The sequence below is a fragment of the Tauraco erythrolophus genome, chromosome 5, assembly GCF_009769465.1.
Source record: "Tauraco erythrolophus isolate bTauEry1 chromosome 5, bTauEry1.pri, whole genome shotgun sequence".
Taxonomy (NCBI): domain Eukaryota; kingdom Metazoa; phylum Chordata; class Aves; order Musophagiformes; family Musophagidae; genus Tauraco; species Tauraco erythrolophus.
This window is the reverse complement of record NC_141469.1, coordinates 81,097,738-81,125,631: the sequence shown is the minus strand read 5'-3', so window position 1 is coordinate 81,125,631 and position 27,894 is coordinate 81,097,738. Positions and strand designations below refer to the sequence as shown.

General features: G+C 41.2%; 1 protein-coding gene across 1 annotated transcript in view; it reads right to left on the bottom strand.

The window, feature by feature from the left end:
* MANBA (mannosidase beta) overlaps window positions 1-27,894 on the bottom strand; it is a 51,466-nt gene that overhangs the window by 3,444 nt on the left and 20,128 nt on the right. Inside the window, exons 7-15 of the mRNA XM_086612513.1 lie at window positions 26,561-26,671; window positions 20,400-20,551; window positions 19,135-19,252; window positions 16,223-16,309; window positions 15,484-15,651; window positions 12,099-12,317; window positions 10,639-10,803; window positions 7,688-7,832; window positions 1,673-1,815 (exon numbers count right to left, since the gene is read on the bottom strand). Coding sequence (XP_086468639.1) covers window positions 1,673-1,815; window positions 7,688-7,832; window positions 10,639-10,803; window positions 12,099-12,317; window positions 15,484-15,651; window positions 16,223-16,309; window positions 19,135-19,252; window positions 20,400-20,551; window positions 26,561-26,671 — 1,308 coding nt within the window. The remainder of the gene's footprint in view (window positions 1-1,672; window positions 1,816-7,687; window positions 7,833-10,638; window positions 10,804-12,098; window positions 12,318-15,483; window positions 15,652-16,222; window positions 16,310-19,134; window positions 19,253-20,399; window positions 20,552-26,560; window positions 26,672-27,894) is intronic.

The following is a 27,894-nucleotide window of genomic DNA, read 5'->3' as shown; positions in this document are numbered from 1 at the left end:
TGCAAGAGATGTTCTCCTGACAGTACCAGCTGATTTCCACCTAGCAAGAAGCTCCACAAAGATTTAAACCATCTATTTTGCATAATAATTAGATTATATAAACCTAACAAGAAGTCGGTTTCAAACAGTCTGGATCTGTTGCTGTTCTTGATCTGCAAGGCTTTTTGTTTTCTCCAGACTCCTTGAGAGGAAGAGGTTGTCAATTCCTGCCAAGGGAGTGCTGGGAAATGGAATTAGAAACTGACTAATTTGTTGACTCTTTTCCTCCCCTCCCTGATTAAAAAAAGTCAAACAAAGGATTTTCTTGGGATTGCTCAGTGTTAATCTGATGTAACCCAACTGGGTGATCTAGAGCTTCTGTACAATCACTGTTAAACAGAAGCAAGCTGCATCATCTGAAAAGGAATTATGGAAGTCGTATTAATACAGTAAAATATCCATTCCTAGAGATCACACGTGCATTATGAATGCTTTTTTTTTAAAACAAAACAAAACCAAACCTAACATAATTTGGAAGATAGGCGCTTAATGAGAATTATAGCATTCTACCTCTTCATGTAATTCAGGTTATTTTTGACCTTAACAGGGGTCTGCATTCAGGAACAGATCTCCTTTCAAAATTTTTAAGTTTCAAATGTTCTTGAAGTGCAAAATACAATCTTCATTAGAACTATGCTATGGCCAATGCTTCTCTAATGTTATCAGAAAGTCTGAGTTTAAGCCTGTTGCAATAATTTAAACTAGAAAGAAACAATTTCATCAAGTGCAGTACTACTCTAAGAACTGACTATCCAAGAACTGCAACCATTTTCTATACTATATATCACTAAGTATAAGTAACGTTATAATTCTGAACGTTCATGGCAGCCCACCAGACAGAGCAGTGAACTAGGAACTGACATACTCATGCTACTAGTTCCAACATGAGTAGTGAGTCATTCCAAGTCTCTAGGTCTGTTTATCCATCCTTACCAGCCTTTTCACATGGGACATCCTTTACGTCATACCTCATAGTGCAAAGTGGCCCCTAAATTCAGTTGAGATCTGGTTGCCACATGATTAACGGCAACAAAACGTAACAAACTGAAAAGCAAGTGTTCTACAAGACAACTCGGCAGCACAAATACTGCCTAAGGAATCCTAACAGTTTCTATAGCATCATATGAAAACAGTTAAGGCACCAATTGTAAAAAGGTGCAATTAAAGCACACCTACACGTTCTGCTGATGTTTCAGAAAATAATTGAGTTCATTTTCCCAAAGCAGTGTAGTTTGAGCACTGGCAAGCAGCGGTACGATCCTTCCCCCCGCCTCGCTGCCACATAGTCAGTTAATCTAGTTCCAACACCCAGGGAACAGTTTGGTTAAGTAGTGAGGTACCATTTTTCACACTCTGTTCTATTTAACCATCAATCCCTTTAGGATTTCAGCAGAACAGTTAATTTCAGGCCTGTGCCTACAGGCTATAAGGCAATTAATTCCTTGTTCAGTGAAGCAGTACATACTACTGTAATAAAGGACAGTGCTGCCCCTAAGACGACTGAGGACAAGCATTGCACGTCATTGTGTTTGCGCGCAGACGTACTGAAGCTTGTCTACACAAAGATGCGCTCATTCAGCTTCTCACGTTTTTGTGGGAGGGACACAAGGGCGGTGAGAGAGGTGTCACTTACCCTCAAAGTCAGCCTGTGGTCTTCATGAAGATCTGAGACACCATAAATGTAGAACACACCTTTGTCCTCATAGGCCACAGGCAGCAGCGGTGCAAAGAAGTTCTGCGCAAAATAATGGAGCAGTTTCCACTTACCACCATACTCTGAAAAGGGTTAAAATGGAGAAAGATTGAGAGTGAATCCAAGACTACCTTGGCACACAACCCCTTCCTGTGCTCTCTGGTCCTGTTGTGGCAACATAATATCCCTCTCAACCCTTTTTCACCTCTATCAGGTGCAGAGAATGACTGAAACCACTCCTGTTTTCCTCCAGTCAAGGCTCTCTCCGGAAGGGATCTGATGGTCTTTCAAGCTTTTATTTGAGCTTCACTGAAAGGTTACATTTTTGAAGTGTTGGTCCTATCATTGCTACGCTGTTACTGAATTTTTAAAAGCCTTAAACAAAATTGACACAGCACACTACATACTAAGCAAGCAGCTGGAGCATCTATGTTGCTGAGAATCCAAACACATGGGCATCGCTGGCATTGCCACAAACTACCGCCGCTGTGAACAGACAATAGAATCTGACTTCTGGGGCTCATACAAAGCGTCCTCTTCCCCTTTTTTCAGTCCTCCTCTTTCAGTTCTTCCTTAGAGGAACATCGATAGCAACAAAGACAAAAAAAAACCACACACACAGACCAAAGACAGCTCTGAGTTAGGCAAAATGAATTTGCCAAGATGGAGAGATGACACTTACTGTACGGGATTTAGTAGACACGTGACACAGACATACACCAAACAGCTTGCTTTGCCTGTTTGAAGGAAAGCTGTATGTCATTACTTTTAATACTTTGAAAGTCTGCCAGTAACAAACCGGAAAGCCATCGAACACTGTGTCCTCTCCAAAAAAAGCCATTTTGCCAGATGCAACACTGCCAACACAACCATTTTGAAAGAGAAGCTGCTTCTATTTCTTTCTCTTTTAATTTTCCATCTAGCACCCACTGTCAGCATTTTAACTCTGTCTTTGCTCAACCGCTATCTAGTCATTGAAACAGCACTAAAAAGAAGTAGCAAGTCAGCTGCACCACCTCATAAGAAAAGTTTGATATCTGTTTCATTCTCTTTTCTGGCTCTTGTTTTATACAACAGGTTTAAAGTTCAGGGACATTGAAAAATATTTACAGTAATACGTTTTTGTTGTAACTAATTACCTCTGTGTTTTTATGCTTGTACAAAGCTCTCAGCACTTTCAAATATTTCACAATTAAGGACTTCATCCAGAGTGATGTAGTCTTTAAAGGATGTGTTTGTGGCTTTCACAGGCAGACTTGAACATGCTCTGCCTGCACTCTACATAGTACATGAATGAACGTTCTGCAGAGCGAAGTGCATTAGCTCCAGCTTAGCACCTTGCACATCATCTTGTTTTCAGCAAGCTCACAATGAGCTAGCTTGGAGAACAGAGAGGAATGTATCTGTCTGGAAAACCCATACAAGATTCAACTGTGCTATGAGATCAGACCTGCCAAGAAAACACCACTGGCTTTCAAGTTAATAGCACCGAAGCAAACCAAAGAGATGAAGCCCGAAAGAAAACCTCAGGAGAGGCAGCTGAGTTTCTTCAAAACAGACTGTTGATAAACTGATGAACATACTCAGAACACTGGTGCTGTTCAGTATATGAATGAAGCCATGTTCTTGCATTCCAAGGACAATTCTTGGCACAAAATGGTGGTGGTCTAACGGACAATTCTGTCCGAAACAGGGAGTGCTAACAAATTACTTTTCAGGGCCATGAAACTTCAGAAGATGAGAGATTTGGACTGGGGGATGGATTATCCGAAACAGAGTAAACTGTAGGGCAGCACCTGATCTAAAACAAAAGCAACGCGCCCTTGTGTGAAAAACAGACACTGTGCCTAACCTCAGGCTTTGGGGGGACTGAACTCTCTGAAGCCCTTAGGACTGCCACAAGGCTCTCGGGAATTTCAGTTGTCAGTGCCATAGATGCTGCTCACTGTAGGTCCCAGGGAGGCCACCACGAGCTCAGACAAGGTATCCAGCATGGGCTGAGGTTTCAGTGCCTGCTGATTTTGACTTTTTCCTCAGCTTACTCCACATGATGAAAATCTAGGCTTCAGCTGTCTTAAATATGAAAACAAACAACGCAACTGAAGTAGAGCAGTTTCTGTTACTTAGTGTAATATAAAAACCCATTTCTCTTTGAATGGACCCTACCCTCAATTTCAGCTGGATACGTAATCACATTACGGTGGTTACTGGAGGGAAAGAGAGAAGGTTTGCTGCCTAGGCACCAGATACAGAGATCTTCAAGAAAGCTGTACAGTGGAGAAAACAACTCAGACTAAACTAAACTCGGAGTTACACTTCCACAGGGAAAAACAAAAATAACCAACAAAAAAAGAGCAAACAAACCACACACTTAAAAGTTTGTACCATTTCGAACCTCATTCTAGGGTTCAACTACTACAGCTATTGTTCTGGGATGTTTGCTAACATCAGTAGTCTGCTTACCTCAGATCAGCTTTTTAAGGTTGCTATTTCCCTTCCCATAAAGCCTAGAGCCATTCTGAAGAACAAAGCTCAACCGCTGGAGCAGTTTCACACAGGAAGGGTTTTCCAAAGATAACTTTTCCAGCAATAGGATCTTGGTAATACAATTGTCAAAGTAACTTCACACAGCACAGAGAATTGAAGCTCACTGATTAAAAAAAAGCCACATTCTTCAGCTCATCTGTTGTCTTGATTTCCTTAGGAACAGAGTCACGTTTCTTGATTTAAAAATAGGCAAGATGCATATAAAATACTCCCCCTATCTCAAAAATGGATTTAAGAAATCTGGAGATCAGATAGCTAACATGAGAAATCTCTGGGCTTGAACTTTCCCGTTACGGGCATGCATGCCCAAAGGCAACAGTCAAAAGTTATTTAAAACAGCCCTGGGGTGGTTTCCTCCTCCTCCCCTGACATTTAAATGAATTCTTAAAGAAATCGAGTTCCCCAATTTTTTCCTGATAATAACACGGGGTCTGCACTCTCTGCAGTATCAAACTTCAGAACAGGAAACTAAAATTAGGTTTGTAATGAGTCCCCAGTATCCTTTTTTCTGACTGTTCCCTGAAGCCTTCTACACTGATAGCAGGAGTGAGAACAAACAGTTCTCTCCAGAATGGATTTTAAATTAATCACTTCACACCATTAAATGCAGCCTGAGAAACATGCTGCTAGTTCTTTCCTCACCTCAGTCTCATGAATTCAGATCTATTATTCTCCATAACAGCCTGTGGTTTCAGCTCACACGGGGCTCTAAATATTGAACCTGCAACAAAAGCCAGTTATCTGTTCAAGGGAATCTCATGACAACCAAGTTGGGTACCTCAAGGTGACACTTGCGTGAGAGTGAGGTAAAATGCCACGTGCGTTGCAGCGCTCTTCACCCAAATATACTGCACAGACACTAAAGCATTCAACAGGGCACCACGGGCTCCACAATTATGCACTGACAATCCAAACCCAGTTGTGGTACGAGCTGTTCAGTTCTGAACTGAAGGCATGAGTGCTATGGCAGGAGTGCTATTCTGTGTTTCCATTCAGTCCCAAGCAAACATCTTACAGGTAAGTTGAAGGGAGAAACATTTGCCACCTTCTTCCTTCCCCACTTCATGAGGAAACACTTCCTCTTTGCACGGGAAATTATGTTAAGCCCCTCCATGGCGCTCTGTGAAATAACAGATTTAAATAAGAAGCACTCATTGGTGATACTACTGTGCCATCTAACAAGATGCAGAAACGTTTTTGAAGTGCAAATAAAACTAATTTCTCTGAAGCTTTGCATAATTTCATCCATTAGCATTTCAAAAATCCCTCTATCACACTGCCTAATTAAATGAATATTAAACCTTTCCTCATTCCACTGAGGGAACAGAACAAAACAAAGGGACAGCTGTATCTCTGCTGAGCTTCTTTTCTGTAAACTGACTTCAACAACATATGAATTATTGAAGTATTTGATATATTTTCTACAATGATGTCAGCTCTGTGCTCAAAAAGACATTTATGGCCTCCACAATCACTTCATCTATCAATACACCTGTCTTTACAAAGAGATAGTTTTTCAAGCATCTTTTCCTCTTGAGGCACTTAAAGCCTAAAAGCATCAGCCATTGCTAGAATCATAAAAACGAAGATTGAGATGTTCCATTTCCTAATACAAGTCTAGAAAATCCAGAAAGATTATAGTTGGACTGCTTCCTTGATGTTTAAATAAAATAGCCTGTTTCTTCTACTGGTTTGTTTTTCTTTGCTAGTTTCAGCTACTTTGATTGGATGAATAAAGGGGGAAAAAAAGAACAAAAAGGAAGAGAGAAAAACATCTCCCAGAGAAAGAAGGGAAGGATGTGGTGGGCTATTTTTTTTTTTTTTAAAGCAAGGCCAAATGGCATTTTGTTCTAAGCACAGATCGAGAACTTCACACTAACTCAGCTTTTTCTAGTTACCTCATATTTCTTCACACATTAAATTCCTAAAGACTTTAAGAAACAGAATATGCGAGAAATAACTAAAATTTAAAAAGGATCTACCCAACTCCTATAAAGCTGCCACAGAACAGCTTCTCCATTTCAAAACGACTTCTAGACAAAATGTTTGAAACATGAAACACAGCCACTTTCCTCATACCAAACATTCCTCCCGTTTTTTACTGCCTAAGTGACTTATCCTTTTGTATGTCTGATTACTCCATTGTTGTTGTAAAAGCAAAAAAAAAATAAGATATCATGCGCATAAATAGGATATTAGTAAAATAATTTAGTCACAGAGTGATTCACTTCACCTTACACCAAGTTAGACACCAAATCTCAGCTGGCCATCTCCTCCTATAAAGAGCTTCCCAAAAGCTATGCTGGGTGAGAGGTGCCATAGGATGCTCTATGAAAATCAAATTCAGCGTGGAGAAGATAATTCGTCTCACTTACTGGGCAGCGAAGGACACAATGAATCACACTATGGACATAACTCTCCCCCCCACAACTGGCTACTGTACATACCAAAACCCACCCTGCTCAGAATAGGATCACAGTTCTCTGATCCTGGGAGTTTTTTTGACCGTGAACTACTGCCTGCTGAAGGGAGAGGTTTGGATCATTTTGCCATGGCGGGGGGGCGCCAGGGAAAACAAAATCAACCAAATTTGGTGGGATTATGGAAAGTATAATTATACATGGGTGCTCCTTCCTACCCTCCTATCCTACTAGCACCCTCTCTGTCCGTTCTCATCCAGGGTGGCTAGGTACATACATGCATCTGTACCGTTGAACCAATAAATATGATCAGGAACTTCTAGGACAAGCTTTTTTAGAAACAGAATTTCCTAGAGTTTCCAACTTTAAAATAATCGATCTTACTAATTTTAAAAGAATTAAACTTGCAAAAAATGCAAAATTTCTGTGGAAAAATCTGGATGCTATATCACACACAGTTTCAGGAAGATCCAGCTCTACATAAGAAAAGCAATGGTAATTGAAAGTTTAACTCACAAGGAGGTTGTACTCTCAATCTTAACCATCCCTGCTTCCTAACAGGCAGCTTTATCTGGCTTCAATGATATTATTTCCCTGGGAGAAATAAGAATACTGCTTGAATGGAAAAAAATGTATTTTTAACAAATGAGGAGTTACATGTGATTTTAACTTCTCTAAACTAAACCTTGCTAAAACAAGAGTAAGAGCTGGTGGCTACTAAATCCGAACTTAAACAGCAAAACTTCCATAGGAAAAGAGCTGCTTTGTTCTTTACCCTCTTTCACTTCCACAGACTATTACGATGATCCTGAAAAATATTTTCCTGGAAAGCACTTCTGAAGGGTGGTCAGAAACATGTTCAAAATTTCCAAAGTCGCCCGAGAGAGAGCGCGAGCAGAGTATTACTTCTTATTCTGCTACTTCCAGACAAGGAAAATGAAATAAGATGGATAGTTCGAAATTTTTACGAGGCTGTCACAAAACTTACCCAAGGAAGCCCATGAAGGTGCCTGCCAAATGTCATTGAGTTGCCAGTACAGAGCTCCCATTGTGTGTCCTTCTCCCTCAATTATTTCACTTTGACCAAAACGATAGAATTCAGTTTCTGTCTTTATACACTGAGCCTGCATCACCTTGGGTCAACGAACACATTTAAAACAAAACAAAACAAAAAGGTGTATTGTATTTTGTATTTTACATTTTACTTTACTTTCAAAGTGTGTGTGTATATATTAATATACAACAGACTTCACAGCAAGGGCACATAACTTTAAACTTGAGCCTTCAAGAGTATACACGTGCAGTGCAGTAGGACTCTGTTTAAACGGGATCTATTCCTAGCAGCTCCCAACAGCTTTACAAGCAGTGTATTTAGAGAAAGGCTGGAGGGACTACTTCCTGCCTTCCATTCAGTGAAGATCACTGGGCAACAGGGTCTTTGAAAGGCAAATGGAAGACAAGGGAAAGAAAAATAAATTTAAAATAAAGATTTTGTTTTTAAAAATTAATGTAAATAAAAAACCCAAGAGTTGCGAAATGACGTTACGCTGCACTACGTCCATTATGTTCACATCCCTGTACTCTGAACACATAACACATTCACAGTGTAGAGTCAAAATTGTGCACTGAAAGAGCAAGGGTTTTTCCACCTGCACTCCCACCTCTTCTCTCCTTCCCCACTTTGTCTTTAAAAAACACTTTTCAGAATTTTTCATTAGCCAAGTTCTCAACAGAAGCCAAAAAGCCTGTTATTTTCTTCATAAAGTATATTACTAGGCTGGGGAGGTATTAAAAGAAAATCTCAAAATAAAGGAAAAAGTTATTCTTTAGGACAGCTCAAAAGATAAAGGTAATGCTTCTAGTTAACCACTAGAGCCAAGTTTACTCTTGTTATCATTTTTGCTATCCTTATTTTGGTATTCTTAAATTGTTTCATCTCTTAGTAAGGCCCTAGTAGACTTAAGAAGACTTGAGAAGTCGTGGCAGTCCAGTGAAGTTCACACTGACTGGAAAAGGGGAAACACAGCCCCCATTTTCAAAAAGGGAAAAAAGGAAAACCCAGGGAACTACAAACCAGTCAGTCTCACCTCTGTGCCCGGCAAGTTCATGGAGCAGATCCTCCTGAAAGCTATGCTAAGGCACATGGAAAAAATAGGAGGTGATTGGTGACAGCCAACACGGCCTCACTAAGGGCAAATTGTGTCTGACAAATTTGGTGGCCTCCTATGACAGGGTTACAGCGCTGGTGGATAAGGGAAGAGCAACTGATGTCATCTACCTGGACTTGTCCAAAGCATTTGACACTGTCCTGCACAACATCCTTGTCTCTAAATTGAAGAGACATGGTTTTGATCGATGAACCACTCAGTGGATAAGGAATTGGCTGGATGGTCACATTCAAAGAGTTGTGGTCAAAGGCTAGAGGTCTAAATGGAGACCAGTGACAAGCGGTGTTCCTCGGGGGTCAGTATTGGGTCTGGTGCTGTTTAACATCTTGTTTGGTGACACGGACAGTGGGATCGAGTGCACCCTCAGCAAGTTTGCAGATGACACCAAGTTGTGTGGTGTTGTGGACACGCTGGAGGGAAGGGATGCCATCCAGAGGGACCTCGACAGGCTGGAGAGGTGGCCTGGGAGAACCTCATGAATTTCAACAAGGCCAAGTGCAAGGTCCTGCACGTGGGTTGGGACAATCCCAAGCACAAGTACAGGCTGAGTGGAGAATGGATTGAGAGCAGCCCTGAGAAAAAGGACTTGGGAGTGCTGGTGGATGAGAAGCTCAACATGAGCCGGCAATGTGCGCTGGCAGCCCAGGAAGCCAACTGTGTCCTGGGCTGCATCCAAAGAAGCGTGGGCAGCAGGTCGAGGAAGGGGATTCTGCCCCTCTGCTCTGCTCTCTTGAGACCCCATCCGGAGTAGCACGTCCAGCTCTGGGGCCTCCAACATAAGGAGCAGGTCCCGAAGAGGGCCACAAAGATGATTCGAGGGCTGGAGCACCTGGACTTCCCTGTGAAAGTTTTCACCACTGTTTGCAATTTCACAGCACCACCTATCCTTGTTCTCTTGTCATCAGTGCCTAAAGTTCTCCATCTGTTTTGTTTTTATATAAAACTCGCTGACAGCAGTTCTCAAACATTAAATACTTGATGGGAATAACTGCACATTCACTAAGAGTGTTTCTGAAATTCTTGGAACACAGCAAGAACTAACAGCACTTTAAACTTGCCTAATAGCACTAAAAGGTCTCTTAACATCATTTAAAAGTCACATAGAAATCATGAAGAAAGAAACAAGCATGAGGTAAACTACTACAGATGAAGAAGAAAATATAACTTACCAATTAAAAAAAAAAAAAACCACAAAAAACAAAACCCCAAAATAGATTCTCTAAAATATCAGTATCTGAGTCCATGACAAAACAAAAGCTACTAATAATCTCATTCATAAATAACTCATTCTCTAGAAAAAGATCTTGTTTCAAAAGCTCATGTATTCCTTGCAGCTGAAGTCCAAGCAGTACACCTACAGGGGCCACAGAAGAGCAAAACATAGGGAGGAACAGGGAGGAACAGCGTAGCACTTGGAATACTTGGGTCCCAGAAAAGGCCAGCACCCCCCTGCCTCCCCAGCCAGCTTCATGAGCGGGCTCAGCTGGGGACATGGACCAAGGTAGCACACACAGTCAGACTTTCTCCTAATTAAGCCCATTTCTAGAAAATTCCCCAAGAAGTATTCCAGCCCTTCTACGATGAAAATTGGAGTCTCTCTCCAATGAGCAAGACAAGCTAGATCCAATTTAAACTGGACTCTCCAAACGCTTCAATCCAGAAACTTTCTGTATGACTGAACTTCACCTAAGAACAGCCCCAGTTTTAACGGCTGACAGTATCCAATGGAACAGGCATGGACACCTACTTATACTGAAGACATGGCTGTTACCTGAGTGAGGTAAATTGTATCTTTGAACTTCTTTACGGGATCTGTGCTCTGGGGAAGCTTGAAATGATGCCCAATCTGTTGAAGCATCTGATCATTGCCGTTTTCATGGTGTTGTCGATGGAGAGAAAAGTTGCTTGTGTAGGACCAGTCCTCAGCAGAGGAAACCTTTTAAAAACCCAAAAGTAAGAGATCAGAATGAAAAGGCAAAAATGTGTGTTTAATGACTGATGGGGTACTCAGGAAAGGATTCTATTACAGCCTGATGACATCATCCTAAACCATTAAAATTAGTAGCACATTCCTACAGCGCCTCATGCAGGTATTTTGAATCAATAACACCTTTTCCTTATACTCATTGTACAAATAAATGAAAACAGACATTGCTGTTGAGCCCAGAAGAAGAACTTTTAGCTCAATGGCATTTAAACTTCTTTGTCCTAAGATTCACTTTTGGCCAAGAGACCTCAGAGGTTTGTTTGCACTCACAGTAAATCAGAAACGCCCTTGATAAGGATGGAAGAACATGCTCTAGTCAAACACGTTTTGGCATAAGTTACAGAAGTTAGTAGGGCTATAAATTCTAATAATGTGTATATTTTCAAAACCTGCCTCTGATAACATATTATCATGAAACAGTTTTTTTTTCAACTAAGGACAACAATGCAGCATAGCTCATCCAGTTATTATTGTCAAGCTTTCATTGTAATTACAATCTCCATAAAATCTTTTTATTTAAATATATTCCTTTTTAGGCTGGATTGAATAATTTTCATTGTTATTAACATGGATGAATGCACTGATTATGTCTCAGGTAACATACTTTGCCCAGCAAACTGAAAGGAACGTTCTGAACTCCTCTGAGTTGTATGCATGAGTATCAATATGATATTTATCTCTCTCTGAACAAATGGACAAAAATCACGGTATGTTTCTGCTCTAACTGGATAAATAAGATAAATTTAGATATTGTATATTCTAACAGGAGACAAAACCAAATCCTCTTATACGCAATATATAAAGAAACAAATTAAAAGAAATAGGTAAAAAATTATTAAAAAAATACATTTATAATTCAGCACAATTCAGCGTTTGTCACATTTCTTTTGTTTCTAAACGAACACGTATCCCTAGACACAGCAAAAGGAAACATGTTAGGCATTTATTAATAAACTATATACTAAATAGAATTACTATTAAAATTAATAGCCTCATAGTAGTCTCTCACCTAAACTTGGCTCCTCTTGCAACATTAAGGTAAATATATTGAACACTGGGAAGGGAAACAGTTCCAGTTCATCCCCTCCCTCCACACCAGCACACATCTCTCTCCCACCTGTGCTGTATCACACCTAACCATGTGTCACCCCAACTGCAGTCCAGATGCTGCAGTTTGCTGGGAGGAGACCCCATGCACTAAACGACAGCAGAGAGGACAGCAAGGTGTGGAAGCCCAGCCGTACCTTTTCGATTGTACTGAAGGAAGGCCAGGATTGGAATCCGTATTCCGAAGCAAAACGAGTTTTAGGATACACTGTCCAGTTCCAGCAGTCACTGTAGTAGTCATAAAAGTGAGTGTCACCATAATGGGTATCATAAGGATTCTGGGAGAGCCAACCTTCTTTAACAGACTCCAAGCCATTGGTGGGACTGGATGCAATAAAAGGACGACTCTTATCCTCCTGGGATTTAAAAAAACGAAACAAAACAAAAACACAACTCCCTCACAAAGTGACTGGCTTTTATCATCAGAATATATAGACCACATTTTGAAAAGGGGTGGGGTGGAGCAGGGAGAGCATGGCTTTTCCAAATTTCTGAGTCACCAGCTAGGAAACATTCCCCTTTGTGTCCTGACATTCATCGTCTGTACTTGCTTAATTAACTTCTTATTTATGTTCTTGGAGGACAGCTGGGCATGATATTGCTTGCTCTGCTGTTCTAAGGGATTCTCTCCTCACATCAAGAAATTTTCTATCTTTATACACTTCTAAATTCTTAATGAAAGCTATTTAAAGCATGCCTTGTGAAAAATAAACTCAAGGAACATTAATATTTGAGTACTGTGACTTCTTTATGGAAAATCAGTACTTTTGCAGTGTTTTTGCAGGAACAAGGCCATGCTATTCCCTTTTCTTATTAAGTAATCACCTAAATTTAGTCCTAACAAAGCTAAGGCATTCTGCTACTAATTGCTTGCATGGTAGCATTGCAGATTATTGTCATTTTGGCTGGCTCTGCACATTAAGATAGCTGAGGCTATAAGAAGGGTTACATTCCAAATTGTTCAGAGCTGCCTTTATTTATAGCCATATAAAGATATAGTATACTAAATCTTTTAGCAGTACCTTACGAAGTACTGAAGGAAACCTTTTGCAGGTATAATTCGTTTAGCTCCCTACTTATAGTAAGATAGAGGCCTGAGTTAGTTACTGGTAACAAGTCACAGCAATTGGCTGCAATAAAGCAAAGCACTTAGACACATGCTTCATTTTAAAAGATAGTCCTGTTCCTTTGTCTTTTTTTTTTTTTTGACATGAGTAATTAACTGGAACTATTTACTACAGGATACCCTATATTCCCTGAAGTCTTTGGCTCAAACTTAGAAGTCTTTTTAAGTTGTACAGTCTAGTACTGCTAGTAGCTACAGGTCTCCTCAGCTGGCTTGCATTACACAGGCCCTGAAATTATTTCATTGTATGGCTCCTTCTGATACTCAAAATAATTATTCTATGGGTTTAAAATAAAAGAGGGCCCATCCTGGACAGCAACTCTGCACAAGTGACCTGTAACTAAAAAAAACCCAAACAGTATCAAGCCAGAACAACTCGCTACGCTGCACGTGTAGTGGCCACCCAGCTAGAGTAGCTAACCACAGAAACGCCATGGCATACCTTTACCAACAACTCAGTTCCAAAAAACCTAACTGAAATATAGAAATCTAGAATCAAGATGTTAAGTAGGAACATAAGGCATCATTACTGCCCTCAAGAGTGGGATGCCTTTCAGCAGGTTCTTTAAAACCTGGCCTCACTTTTATTGTTTCCTCATATCTCAACTTTTCCAGCAGAAAAGTATTCTAAATTCTCAAAGTACAACTACTCTGACAATGCCAGTAGCCTCCGATAACAAGCAATAACATTGCTGTCACTTGCTGTCTTAGCAAAGGGAAACTTCAGGTCACGAGCCTCATAACATGAAATGTTTCTCATCCTGAAAAGGACAGCGATTAGACTAAAATTATCATACCCTGAAGTCAGTGAGATCATGCTGTACAAGGGATAAATGGGTAGGACTCGACTCTGCGCTCGGGAGACCCCACCTGGAATACTGCGTTCAGCTCTGGAGTCCCCAACACAAGAAGGACATGGACCTGCTGGAGCGGGTCCAGAGGAGGCCATGAAGATGGATCTGAGAGCTGGAGCACCTCTGCTATGAAGACAGGCTGAGAGAGTTGGGGCTGTTCAGCCTGGAGAAGAGAAGGCTCCGGGGTGATCTTATTGCAGCCTTCCAGTACTTAAAGGGGCCTACAGGAAAGCTGGAGAGGGACTTTTACAAGGGTGTGTAGTGATAGGACAAGGGGCAATGGATTTAAACTGAAAGAGGGCAGATTTCGGCTAGATATAAGGAAGAAATTCTTCACTCTGAGGATGGTGAGGCACTGGAACAGGTTGCCCAGAGAAGTTGTAGATGCCCCATCCCTGGAAGTGTTCAAGGCCTGGTTGCATGAGGCTTTGGGCAACCTGGTGTAGTGGAAGACTTCTCTGCCCATGGCAGGGGGTTGGAACTAGATGATCTTTGAGGTCCCTTCCAACTCTAACCATTCTATGATTCTATGAAAAAGCCACTAGCATTTTTCAGTTAACAAAACCTCACTCTCTTGTTGAAGAAGGAAGTTCTAACAACAAAATTCTTGCAACGTTTAGTCTCTTAGCTAACAGGGGAGTTGAGAATACTCACCTGTGACTCAAACATTGTTTGTTAATCCCTATACAGTTATGCGACATCAATATGGGACTTCAAAATCAATTTCACTCCACTTACATACACAAAAATTAGCTAAAAGCAGATTCCATTCCATTCCTGCAATACTTCTAAGAGGAGAAATAAAACTACAAAAAGCTGCACGAAATGGGTAGTGGCAAATCACAGTAGATTTCATCTCAGATTCCAGGTGCTTCTGGTCTGCACGCTCACACTTCATCTCAAAATATTTTATTTTGCCTACATATACTGTAAAATATTATTATTCTGTTTTGCAAAAACACACAGTATAATGACCTCACAGCATGAGGATAACGTTTAGCATAGCTTTTGTTTAACCTGCTTAAGTCAAAAAACTTAACTCAAATACTGGAAGAGCACACTGAAGAAATAACATCTTTATGAATTTCTTCAACTGCTATTAAAAGGCCTGAGGGCTGTTAAATCCTTCTTACAGTATACTTCAACAAAATCAGGATAAAGGAAATCTGATCATCTAAATTAATTAATTAATGGGCAAGTTGATTTTTGTTCACTGGAAGTGAAGGTATTTGTGGAGGTATCAAAAATAGGAAGGAAAAAAGAAGCAAGATCCACTACATTTTCAGGTCTTCTTTTACATAATCACAAGGTGTTAAAGACATAGTAATTTTTGAGTTTGTTTTACTTTAAGAATAACCCTTGAGTTTAGAGAGTTGTTTACAAGAGCTTGGAAAGTCCAATTCCTCAATAATGTTCTGTTTCTCATTTCCCAAAAGGATTTAAAAAACAATACAAAACAAAACAAACCTCCAAGTTACTCAAACCGCAAACATTAAAATCTTTTGCCAAGCCATATTCCCCTAGTTTCTCGAGATCACTTACGGTAAGAACTATTTCTCGGATGTTCTTCACATAAAGCATCACATAGTCTTTGATATAGACTTCTCTGTCAGCATAAGGTATGGAGAACCAGTTGCTTGCAATTGCTGCTTCATTTTCGTTGTTACCACTCCATATAATAATTGATGGATGGGATTTTAAACGCCTTATCTGAAAGACAACTTAGTTTCAGAAGTGAAGCAAAATTATTTCTCTTAAGAATAGCTTTTAAAAATTAAAATAACTTTATTACTACTCGAATTACAAATCCACATGCATATTGCATATGCTGACCCTACAATTCCTGGTTTTATCCACACTGTTCACTATTCCCCTCAGCTCAAACTTTTGTAATACACACTTACAGAGAGGCAAACTTTTAATATGCTACATATATCCACCATGTGCACATGTGTACCTCCATCCCTGTCTACTCAGCCACATGTGAAGGGTAAATTCTGTGCTAAAGCATGTCGCAAGCATAGAGCTCACTCTCAGTGAATGCTCTTAAACATTTGTGAGAGGAGAGCAGTTTGCACATGAGGATGGTCTCTACCTCTACTTGACTGACCACTCCTGCAAGTAAATTAAAGAGGATTTAGCCAGGTTACATTTTATGCCTGCTATATAAAGGTACACTAACAAAAACTTCCAAATAAGCATTTCTGGAAGGCTAACTTATACAGTCAGTCAATCAGAAATAGAGAATGGGAAATAGAGCTTCAACACACAGACAAAATACCTGATGAGAAACTTCTGCTCTTACAGATTCTAAATAATTCTGGTCAGTTGGATACAGTGCACATGCAAACATAAAATCCTGCCAAATCTACACGGAAAAGGAAAGAAAATAATAATAAAAAAATTTGTTAGCAAATCATTTTACATACTTGAAAATTATCACATATGGTTATTGGGACACACAATCCTTTTTTCAGACAGAAGTTATTTATCTCAAAAAGAATTAAACCGAAATGTTCTATTTGTTATTCTTGGAAAGCACCACCACAGGGTTCAGTATGTGCATACTCCACTGTGGTTTTCCTCAATATCAGAGTTACAGAATAATTATCCTTAAGAATCCGATCCTGACAGCCCTCACTGATGAGTGGAATATTCCTCAGAAGATGAAGTTCAGTAAGTTTCAATGGAATAATTAGAACCCATACTGCTCAAATGTGAATGTGGGGCCATCTCTAGCTGAGCAGAACAATTTTGTATTTATTACTTTGTAGGTCTAACACCAAATCTTCATTATTTACTAAAAAGAGACAGTAATTCTTCCGACACAGTATCAAGCACACTTAACAGATGCTCAAGTGTACTTGTTAACATAACACTTCCGTACCAAATGCACAAACTGATCTTAAAAGAGCAAATTTTACCCAGTAAAAGGGACAGAAACAAACTAGATCCTCTAACAAGAGTGATCTTTCTCTTCAGAGAAAGATTAAGTAGATACCACTAGAGAAGAGCAAGCCTTTCAACTCAACAATGAACTCCGTTTGTACCTTGAAGGAGAAGAATTACAAAAAAGGGGAAAGGAAGAAGCCCAATGAGATGGGTAAGATTTCTTGGTTTACTCGTTCTGTTTTTTAAATTTTTGTAACTTAGACTATTAGAGTCTCTATCTCAAATGTTAATGGAAAGAACTCTTGAAGGAGCACATTAATCCAAAGGGGTCCATAGGAGACTACACTTTTCCAAACACCACGGGACATAAACAGTGGAGAGTGCCAGACCAGCTCCTCACACAACTGCATTTTCCTTGCAATGAGAACGTGCTTTTCCATGACTCTTCTCAGCATACATTCCCTAAGAAAACTGAAGGTAGGGAACAAGACAGTGGGAAGTAATGGATCCATTAATAATTGTTACACTTCAGCAACGGCTTTGCTTTTTTTTGTACAGTGCTAGAAAAATCACTCAAAATCCTTCAGTGACTGTGTAGAGTCAAAATTCTCTATTGAAAGAAACTTTCTCTCACTATTTCCCTCAGTGAGCTACCACTGTTTTTCCTTAAGCACAGTTTGACTTTAATGCACTTGAAAGCCTTTGCAAGACCATCAGAAGAAACAAAACCAAAAGCCTCCAGCACCACCCTGTCCTGAATAAGGGCCAGATTTTCTGCATCTACTTGCTATTTTGGCTGCTAAATAAGATCTAAATCTTGCATTGAGCACTGCACAGGCACAGATCTAAGTGGCCTACTTAGGTGCCTAGTGTCAAAATTGAAAGAACTGTAAGCGCTCAGAAGCCCTGAAAATCAGGGCACTCATTCAGATGACTAAAATAGATGTAACATTTGATTTTTTTTCAAGCACACACAGCAGAAGGCAGCAAGGTATCAATTCTGTTTCCCTGCTTTTTATGCTGAAGAATAAGACCAAGCACACTTCTTTGGATTTTAATACCAGATGCAACTTGGTCTTCACTCATCTAGTCACCATTTCATCACAACTTATTAACATGTGCCTCCAAGCTCATACAATCAAAAGTACTCATCTTGGATTACCAGTGTTTGCAGCAGGTGTTCCCCTTACAGCTACATTTATACTCAATTACAGCTTGTCCAAAACAGCCCTCTGGATAAGGCCTTCCATACTTGGCATCAGACCAAATGCAATATTTTTGTTTAAAAAGTTTGAACCACAAGAACTCCAAAGCTTTTCAGCTATGGCTATAATGGAGAAAATACTTTTAAAAGAAGTAAAATCCATTTCCAGAGCAGAGCAAAGCATGACACTGGTGTTTCGATAACTCGGAGGCAGCTGAAAGCACAGAACTCAAATGCAGCAGTCCTTAAATCCCCATCGAGGTCAGACTGCAAGGCCTTTGCGCTCTGTCTGGGGCAACACTCGGATTCCTCAGCAGGGCTATTCTCATATGAGTAAGTCCTAAACACAGCTACAGGGCCCCACAGTCTGGCTGCTATGGAAAAAATATAATTTGAGCTTGGGAATAACTCCCCTCCCATGCAGTATTTGTTTCATAACTATTTGACTGAGTGTTGGAAGTCCCTGTTGATGCCTACAGTCCACAGAAATTCTTCTAGCATGCTCATCATCACAGTGTAAATATCTTCATGCATGAAGTGACATCACTAGAACCAGTCCCTCAGCCATTCATTTCTTCTCTCATTCTTTCCCAAGAGAGTAGGAAATGTAGAACTAGGAGAGAGGTACAGTGTATAGAGATGAGAGCTCGGGTCTGAAAAGAGATAGAAGACAGGAAGTTAAAGCCACAGTCCTGTTACTCTCATTTTGGGAAATGTAAGAGAAAGGTGGGAAAAAAAGACAGTGGGGAGAAAAGGAAGGAGAGATGAAGAGGAGATTCTAGGCTGGGAAAGGAGGTGGGGATGAGTGAGGAAGAGTTGTAGCCTTAGTTACAAAAGAAAATAAAGCTGGAATTCTAATACAAAAGTCTCCAAAATATCACTTCCAGTTTCAACACACAGCCTCAGCAATCAGGAACCATTCAAATTTAAAAAAAAAATAAATAAAAAAAATAACAATCAGGTTGATCTAACTTCTCAGGCTGGTACTCTATCATGTCCTTTGGAAAGATGGGTAGAACCTACATATTAATTATTTGTTCATTTAGAGTAGATTTTTATTTACAAGTTCTTGCCAGTTTTTAAATGTGTTTTTTTACCATTATTCCTAGTTCATCGCAAATATCATAAAATTTATCTTGTTCATATACTCCTCCTCCCCAAACCCGAAGTGCATTCATGTTAGCATCTGCTGCAGACTTCAAAAGTCGCCATAATCTGTCAAATATAAACAGAAGATTTACAAAAGTTTTGTGAAACTGTATCACTTAAGAGTTTCTAAGGTTATTAAAAAAACAATCCCCAAACCCAAACATTCATCATTAGCAGGCAATCTAAGACTTACAACCCTGAGAGAAACCAGGCTATTTCGAAACCTTCTAAACCCGAAGATCTAGACAGGGCTCTCAAAAAGCAATTTTTTGTGCAGGAAACATTACTTGGTCCTGTTAACACTTATGAAATAGATGGAGTAACACATGCAAACAACTAACACGTGCAAGTGCTTTTACAGAAGTATTGGCAAGACCAGATTTAGAAATACTAAATTAATCAGGTTGCTTTTTTCTCCTTAGATATTACTTGCTTTAAATATCAATCACTTGAATTCAAATCCTCTTTTAAACACGTTCAGAAATCTGTATTCTCTTCCTGAGTTCCACAACGCAAAGTGAGAAGAGGGAGAGGAGAAAGACCGAGACTCTGAATCTCATTTAAGGGATTCAGGCTCCATTAGTTTTTCCTTAATCATAGAATGGTTAGGGTTGGAAGGGACCTCAAAGATCATCTAGTTCCATCATGCTGGAAGCCTCAGAATTGCACGTGAACGCACGCTGCAGCATGCCCTATTGTCTCAGGTTCCCCAACTACCCAGAGCAAAGCTTGTCAAAGCACGGCATAGCCCACATCCCACCTGCATCTTTGGGGTGCTGTGTCATTGAAATGCAAAAAGCCTGGACCGGAGTGGGGAAAACAAGGGAGAGAGACTACTATGCACTTATGTCTCCCTGCATGAGATGGGTTAGGACATGGCTGAAGCACACTTCCTCAGCACCACTGACCACGTGCCAGACAATAGGATCAAACCGCCTGAGGATCATCTCTAAAAGTACCTGAAAGGCCAGTAACCTGTGGACAGCAAACAACCACCTTCCCATCAGTTATTGCACTTACATGCCTTCAACATCACTCAAACCTATTAAAATTCATTAAGCCCTAATTCTGAGGCCTCTAACCCATAACAATTAGTGTCCTACCTTGAAAGGAGTTCTAACCCCCAATACCATCCTTTGATAGAAGGTGGATAGAGAATCAGAAGGAGGAAAATATGATCCTTTCTCCTTAGAGAACATCAAATGCGGCTTACGTGTCATAGGTCACTCTGTCCTGGAAAGAATCTGCCGGAATCCAGTTCGAGCCCTTAATGAAAATGGGTCGGCCATTGATTCTGAAGTAGAAGCTCAGACCTGGTGAGCCAGGAATAGGCTCCTGAACAAGTTCTACTGTCCGAAAATAGGCCTGTGAAGACATGAAACTCAGGTTTAAAGCAGACAAAAATAAGCTAAAACAAAATAAACCAAGAAAACCATTACAAAAAGTGTTCAACTGAACACTAACAGCTTAGAATTTGTCAGGTAGTCAAAAGACATGGTCTCACCTCCAAATTCCTGCTCAATTAAAACACATTGTAACAGGGCTAAGACAAATCCTTCTGATAAGACTGTTCACTTTTGAAAATTACCATCATAGTAGGAGGGAGAGAGAAAGCATGCATGTCGTGGTTTTAGGCTGATCCAGCAACTAAAACTCACACAGTCTCTCCTTCTCCAATAAAGTAGAGAGGAGAGAAAGAAAAAAAAACAAAAGGACTGAGGGTTGAGGCAAGAACAGAGGGAGCACCCACCAACCATGGTCCTGGGCAAAACAGGCAGCGCTTTTCTCAAAGCAAAACAGTTTATTAATGATTACTTAGAAGGACAAAGGGAAATAAAAACCGATTACTTGAGAGGACAGAAAGAAACAAAACCAGATCTTAAAACCGACACCTTCCCCCCCCCCACCTTCCTTTTCCTCCCGGCTCTACCTCCTCCCCCCAGCAGCACAGGGGGCAGGGACTGGGGGAGTGCAGGTCAGTTCATTCCGTGCTGTTACTGCTGCTTCTTTCTTAAAGGAGAAGGAGTCCTTACACCCTTTTCCCCTGCTCCAATGGATCCCCTACCCACGAGGAAAAATCCACAAATTTCTCCAACGTGAGTCCAGCCCACTGGAAACAATCCTTCCCCACAGATTGCTCCGGTGTGGGCTTTACCACAGTCTCGGGTACTTAGGGAGCTGTAGCCACTCGCTCCGGCGTGGGTCGTCACGAAGACTCCAGATGCCTTTCTGCCTTGCCGTGCCCCCAACACGACCATCCTCGGGCTCAGGCATCTTCTCCCCACGGGCTGCGAGTGGGTCGCTGCTCCACCGAGGCCGTCCTGGTTGCAGGGGGGCAGCCTGCTATCTCACCATCAGCCGCAGGGGAAACTCGGCTCCGGCACACCTCCTCCCGCTCCATCCTCACTGACCTGCTGTCGATGCGGCTGTTTCTCTCAGATCTCAGTCCTCTCCAGGTGAACTCAGCCCAGTGGGCACCCTGGGAGTGGGGTGCCCCCGAGTTCCCCAGCTGGCTCCGCCGCCGCCATCCTCCGTGGGCAGCGCCGGCCCGACGCAGGCAGCCGCCCGGCCGGGAGCCAGGGAGCGGGGGCAGTGCCCTCCTCCCTTCTCTGCTCGATCCTGAGCGAAGCACCTTTTCCGGTTCCCTTGTCCTGACTTAAATAGGGCAATTCGCAGAGGCGCCCTATTGGCTCAACCCCGAGGGGGATGGCAGTCTGATCCGGTGGCCAGAACTAAGCCTAACCCGGATCCAAAACCGGGGAGGTCGCAGGGAGCAAAATCCCTCTCCTGCCACCAGAACCACCCCCCCCTCCACATCAAACCATGACAATGCACGAACCAGCATGTGTGCGCACACGTGTACACATGTGCGTAAGAGACAGGTGCATGTTTGCTTGCTGCAGAATTCAGCCAGAAGTTCAGGCGGGGACCAGCAAGAGAAACACAGTGGTTGCATTAGATCAGTCACACCGTTTAATCTGCAGTTTTCTCCTTACAGAAGGAGACTGCAGGAGCTCAGCTGTAAGTCCTGTCCCTAAATGCCTAGCTTCAGGCCCATCCAGTAAAATCAAAATCTTTTGCTGCCCTTAAATGATATCTTTCTAATAGGTGTACTAATTATAGTGAAAGATATGCCCGCAAACACAAATGCTGGTTTGGAAGTGAAGGGCCCTGTGGCCGTCATCACAGCTGTGTTTGAACAGCACGATCAGCAATAAGGTTTCAGAGAGACCAGTTCAGCTAAATAACCATTAACTCTGTGTAAGGTATTAAAGGTCATCCCAGATAAAAGCACATCTCAAACAGAAGCCAAACTTTTACAGCTACCCTTTCCACCTAATATCTGGTATCGAGTACTGCAGATGCTGGAAAAAGAAAATGTTCTTCCTTCCTGCTGCCGGTGGAACAGAAGTTCTCAAGAAATCATAATGGACATTTTCTAGGACTTTATTTCAGTGGAAGCAGCAATGCTGCGCTGAGGGCTATCCCAAATAAACTGACATAAACAGTCAATGTCAGTCATGAGAGAGCAGTTAGTTGATGGCAATAATACTTTGCAGTGACTCCTTATTTGTACGGGCATCTTCCCCTTCTGCCAGGGGGCAAACGTGGAGCACCTGCCACGTTCGGCTCCTGCGCAGCTGCAAAATGTTACAAAAAACATCTCTTTCACAGAGGCTCTAGACTTCTTTTTCTCCTGTATCCTTGTTGAACTTACCTAGACAAGAAAGACGACTCTTTTTCCTTCTGCTACCTGTTGCTTATTGTCATAGGGAGATAACTGGGAATTTAAAGTGAAGGAGAGCTAATAGCAAATTTCAGCCAACTGGCACCAAGCAACAAGTTTGGGTCAGGACGACAGGAACCTTGTTTTTCTTGACTAAGATCGCAATCACTCTTCCCTCAAATGACTATTTGCTACACCTTTTCAAAAGGTCAGTTTGTAGAGTACAGCCTGTTCTCTCTCTGCCACAAGCTACAGCTGAGACAAGTATCTGTCAGTAAATTAGGCTAAAATTAACCTAGTTGAGTGCAACTGATATACCTAAGACAAAATGTAATTCTTCATTTCACAGAACAGACAAGGCTGAAGTTCAAATGGAAAATGACTCATCTCACTGTGGGACTCTGTTTTTTAAACTTTCAGCTTACCAAAAATCATACAGATAGACAGAAAATTATTTCTAGTGGTAGAGAAGACAAAGAAAATCACTGCTTTGTTTGCTTCCTCTTTGGTGCTTCACAGTGTTGCCTCAGGGACAACAGTGGATTAGTGGCAAGTGGGGCTCAGCATCCATACCACTAAAAAAATTCCCAGCTAGAGAAAAACTACAAAGTCAGACCACTAAGAGGACATTTCAGATTCCCTGTCCAACATCTCTGTGCACATACATGTGCTGAGGGCAGAGTGTGCCCTGACTTGTCTCTACTGTGATCCCGCTGCACACTCAGTCAGCTGAATATGGATCAGCACGATAAACTTAGGTGTAAGACTCCTGTCCTAAAGCTATTCCTAGAGTTTTGCACATTTAACACTAGAAGTTGAATTAAAAAAAACCCCTACATTTCATACAACTTTCATAGTTAGCCCAACTACTGGAGGCTACAAAAGAAAAACTACATTATGAGCACTAGACTAGTGAAAAAGTTCTGACCTTCCTCCCGAAATTCAATTACTTGAAGAAAAACTCCTTAGTCTCCAGTGCAGTTCTTTTTTGTGGCACAAAACGGAATGGGATTTATAGTTGGGGCTCCCAAAGTATTTGTGAGGTCCTCTAAATGGATGTCATCAGGCAGGTTGGGACTATCTCAGAGTGCATTTGTAATGGAGTATTTATATTACTAACAGAAGTAATGTGGTATTGCTTTATTCATGCTCAAGTGGAAATCATGCAACTGGCCAAATCTGAGAGGCTGAAACATCCAGCCAGGACCACCCATACAGCACAAGCAAGGGTAAAAGCTCCTCAGCCCCATCTCACATTCCCAGGCCTCCAGGGTTCAATGCCTTTGTGTTCCCACACCATTGATCCCAGGGGCCCATTTAGGAACACAGCACCTCTTCCTGTTTCTACAGAAGCTTCCTTCTGCCTTGTGGAGTAAAAGAGGGTCAAGGGGAGACAACTAGCATCTGGCATGCTTGGTTACATGCCTTTCTGGCTACCAAGACTTTAGACACCTCAGTATCTATCTGATAGACCTTACTGCCTGAGGAATGAACATTTCTCCCAGTCTTGGAGCACACAGAAGAGGCTGTCTAGCCACCAATTAGCTGGTTCTGTGCACAATTAACAAACAGGTGTCCATGCTTTTGCGTCACATGCAAAGGCTGTGCATGCAGTTAAGTGACCTGTGGATCACGTTTGGCATTCTCAGATTTAGCACTAGAAAAAGTAAAAGGGATGAAGATGCCCAGAGCTGAAATAAGATCACAGAACGCCTCAGTGACCTAACAAATTAGCGCGCAGCATGAAAGCAGTGTGAAAACTACAAAGCCAAACGAAAAGACTCCTGGAAGTCATGCTAAAAGGCCTGGGGGGAAAAGAGGGTGCAGAGAGACGGAGGGAAAGACAGCTAGAGGTTAAGATCTTCCAAGTACTAAAATAGCCTCATGAAATAAAACACTCTGATTACACTGTTGAAGAAATAAGCACACAGAAAGAAGGGAAAACAGAATCGAAAAGCAAACGCACGCCTCATGAGGCAATGAAAGAGGTAATAAATTCCTTGGTGCAAGCACGGCAAGAAGAAAAGCAACTTATCACTAGCAAACAAGACAAGGGTGGAGAGACCCACCTTCAAGAAAACCAATTTTGTTCTGAGATAATTTCTGGCTATGACTTTGTTTCATATTATCCTGAGAAACAAATTCTAAAACAAAGTATTCAAACAAAAAAGCAAACCAAAACCAACCCTGTCCTGGATGTTGTCTTTACTTTGGTTTGTTTTTCTGGTACTCAACAGGAATGAGTAGGTACTTCCATCATCCAAAGAGATTCCCAGCACAGCTGGCCAGAGCTCTGTAGAGCTCCTCCCACACGTACATACTCAGAGGCTACCCAGAAATTTTCCCAAAGGACTAGTTAATGTTTTGGAGACTACTTGAACATGTCGAAACCAGACAGTAGTTCAAGCTAAGGGTAGCCAAATCTGACACAAGACCAAGCTGTTTTTTCTCACATATACAGTTCTTGCTCTTTAGTTTTTGCCTGTCCAGAATTAGGTAGATACTCGTATCGAGACAAACCACTTGTGAAATGTCTCACCCCTGTGTTTTTTCTTTTTAAAAAGAGGGGTAGGGGAGGGAAATGTTTTCCACTGAATGCAGTACTAGGTGGACAACAGAATAACAGTTTTCAGGAACATTTATCCCTGACTGCACTTCCTGAACTACTCAAAGTTCTTATAATAAGCCATATGAATGTTGCTATTCAGTCTTGCTGACATGAGAGCAAATTGTGCTAGAACATGAAAAACTGCACATGGAGCCTTTTTCCACTTGTACAGCACAGGGCAGGGGGTGGTGAGGGGGGGGGGCGTGTGTGTGTGTTAGAATCCAAGACAGAGCTTCACAGAACACATGAAGGAACACTAGACTTTACACGATGAGTCTGTAAAGACTTCGTATGCTTGTTAATTTATAATGCCCACAATGTGGTGCATTTGCTTTTTTTCCCTCCCTCTTTCCCCTTAAGGAGAAAAAAAGAAAAGGTTTCTGAGTATCTTTTGTAGACCATGAAGCCCCTATGACCATATGCCACAGGGCCTTATGAAATATCCTGATGCAACTACCCAAGTGGAATCAATTGGTTTCCACCTCATTGTGCAGTTTTCACACAGTAACAACAGAATTTTCCTTTTTATAGGCTTTCTAGCCGTATTTGCCACAACCAGTTTTTCCAAGCATAATATGCTGTGTTTCTTTGCCATGGTTTTTTAATTGTTTCAAAATTAAATTGCTAATAATACCAAATAATTGTTATTATGACTTCATAAGCAAACTAAGGGCTAGCCCTATAAAGACTAGGGCTCCAGAAGCTACTGCTTTTCATAGGATTTTTCACACGAAGAAGTGAAAAATGTTTTCCCATGAAAAAGTAAAAAAGTAAACATCTTTTCCTTTCTGAGGTTTCCAACTAACTGTAAGCCATCTTCCTGTCTGAATGAAAGTAAAGGGGTCCACATGAGCTAAGGCTACTAGAAAACAAAGAAATATACATTGTAACATTAAAAACCCTCCTGTTTCTCATTAGTATTTTCACATGCATATTACAATCCAGCAAAATATTTCAGAGCTCTAGATGCCTGCTATGCAGAGCAGCTACCCTAACGGTAGCAGTGCAATGCCAGCTGTAATCAAACTGAAGGGCTCACCTTTGAAAACTTCTCTATCTGGTATCCTTCCTCCATGATGAAAGTTGTTGTCATGTTGTACCCAGTTTGCTTTCCATGTCCACTTGGCCACCAAGCCTCCACTGTAGAACTCTTGAACATACAAAAGAGAAAGTCGGAGCAACATGTAGAATAAGAGGCGTAACGTGCACCTAGGGACTCGAATATCTAAATAATAATATCATAATAAATCATAAATAAATCTAAATCATAATATCATAATAAAACTTATGAGGAGCGGCTGAGGGAGTTGGGGCTGTTTAGCCTGGAGAAGAGGAGGCTGAGGGGAGACCTGATTACGGCCTATAAATACTTGAGAAAAGATGGTGGGGAGGTAGGGGAAGGGCTCTTTACATTAGTGATGGGAGATAGAACAAGAGGAAATGGGCATAAGCTTAGTCAGGGGAGATTCAGGTTGGATGTTAGGAAGTATTTCTTCTCTGAAAGGGTTGTCAGCCACTGGAATAAGCTGCCCAGGGAAGTGGTTGAGTCCCCATCCCTGGATGTGTTTAAGAATAGGGTGGATGAGCTACTTGAGGATATGGTTTAATGGGGATTAGGGATGGTTGGACTCGATGATCTCTAAGGTCTTTTCCAACCTAGAAATCTATGAATCTATGAATCTATGAATCTTTGAGTGAATCACCACAAGTCTAATGAGTTTATGCGCCTCAGCTGAGCCATGGCAACTGGGATCTCTCCAGCTGCAGCTCTGAGGTGAAAATTATTTAAAGAGAGAAGTATGATTTATTCCACTGAAGTCCAGGCCATCACTTCATCTTGTGTCCACAGTAGGCCATAAGCACACATACACATGCTTGCACACATCTAGCTGCTACCCCTCAGCTGAGGTACATCGACAGAATATTCCTCCAAAACTCCAGTATCTGTGTCAGGAGCAGACATTGGTCACTAGCCTCTGCATCATACCCCTCTTCTCATTGACTCTTTTACATAGCACGTACAATGTTCAATATACAGAGGGGACACTTTTAAATTGTGACTTTTGGTAATATGTGACCGCACTGACTGCTTCGCTTATGTCAAGCTTTCAAGTCAAATTATAAAGTTCATTCTTTCTTCTCAGTGTTTTTCCGCTTTTTCTCTGTGCTTCCTAATCACCCCATTAGTACTCCATAATTTTTTACAAACATAAACTACCTCTAGGATGACAGAAGAATTTATTTTCGTCATTTTTCTAGTCACAGAGTAATATTTATATCTTCATTCCAGCAAACTACTTCTCCTGCTCAGTCCTATTGCCAGCATTTGCCAGTTGAGTGCACAACACAAAAATCGTGGAAAGAAAGCAATAA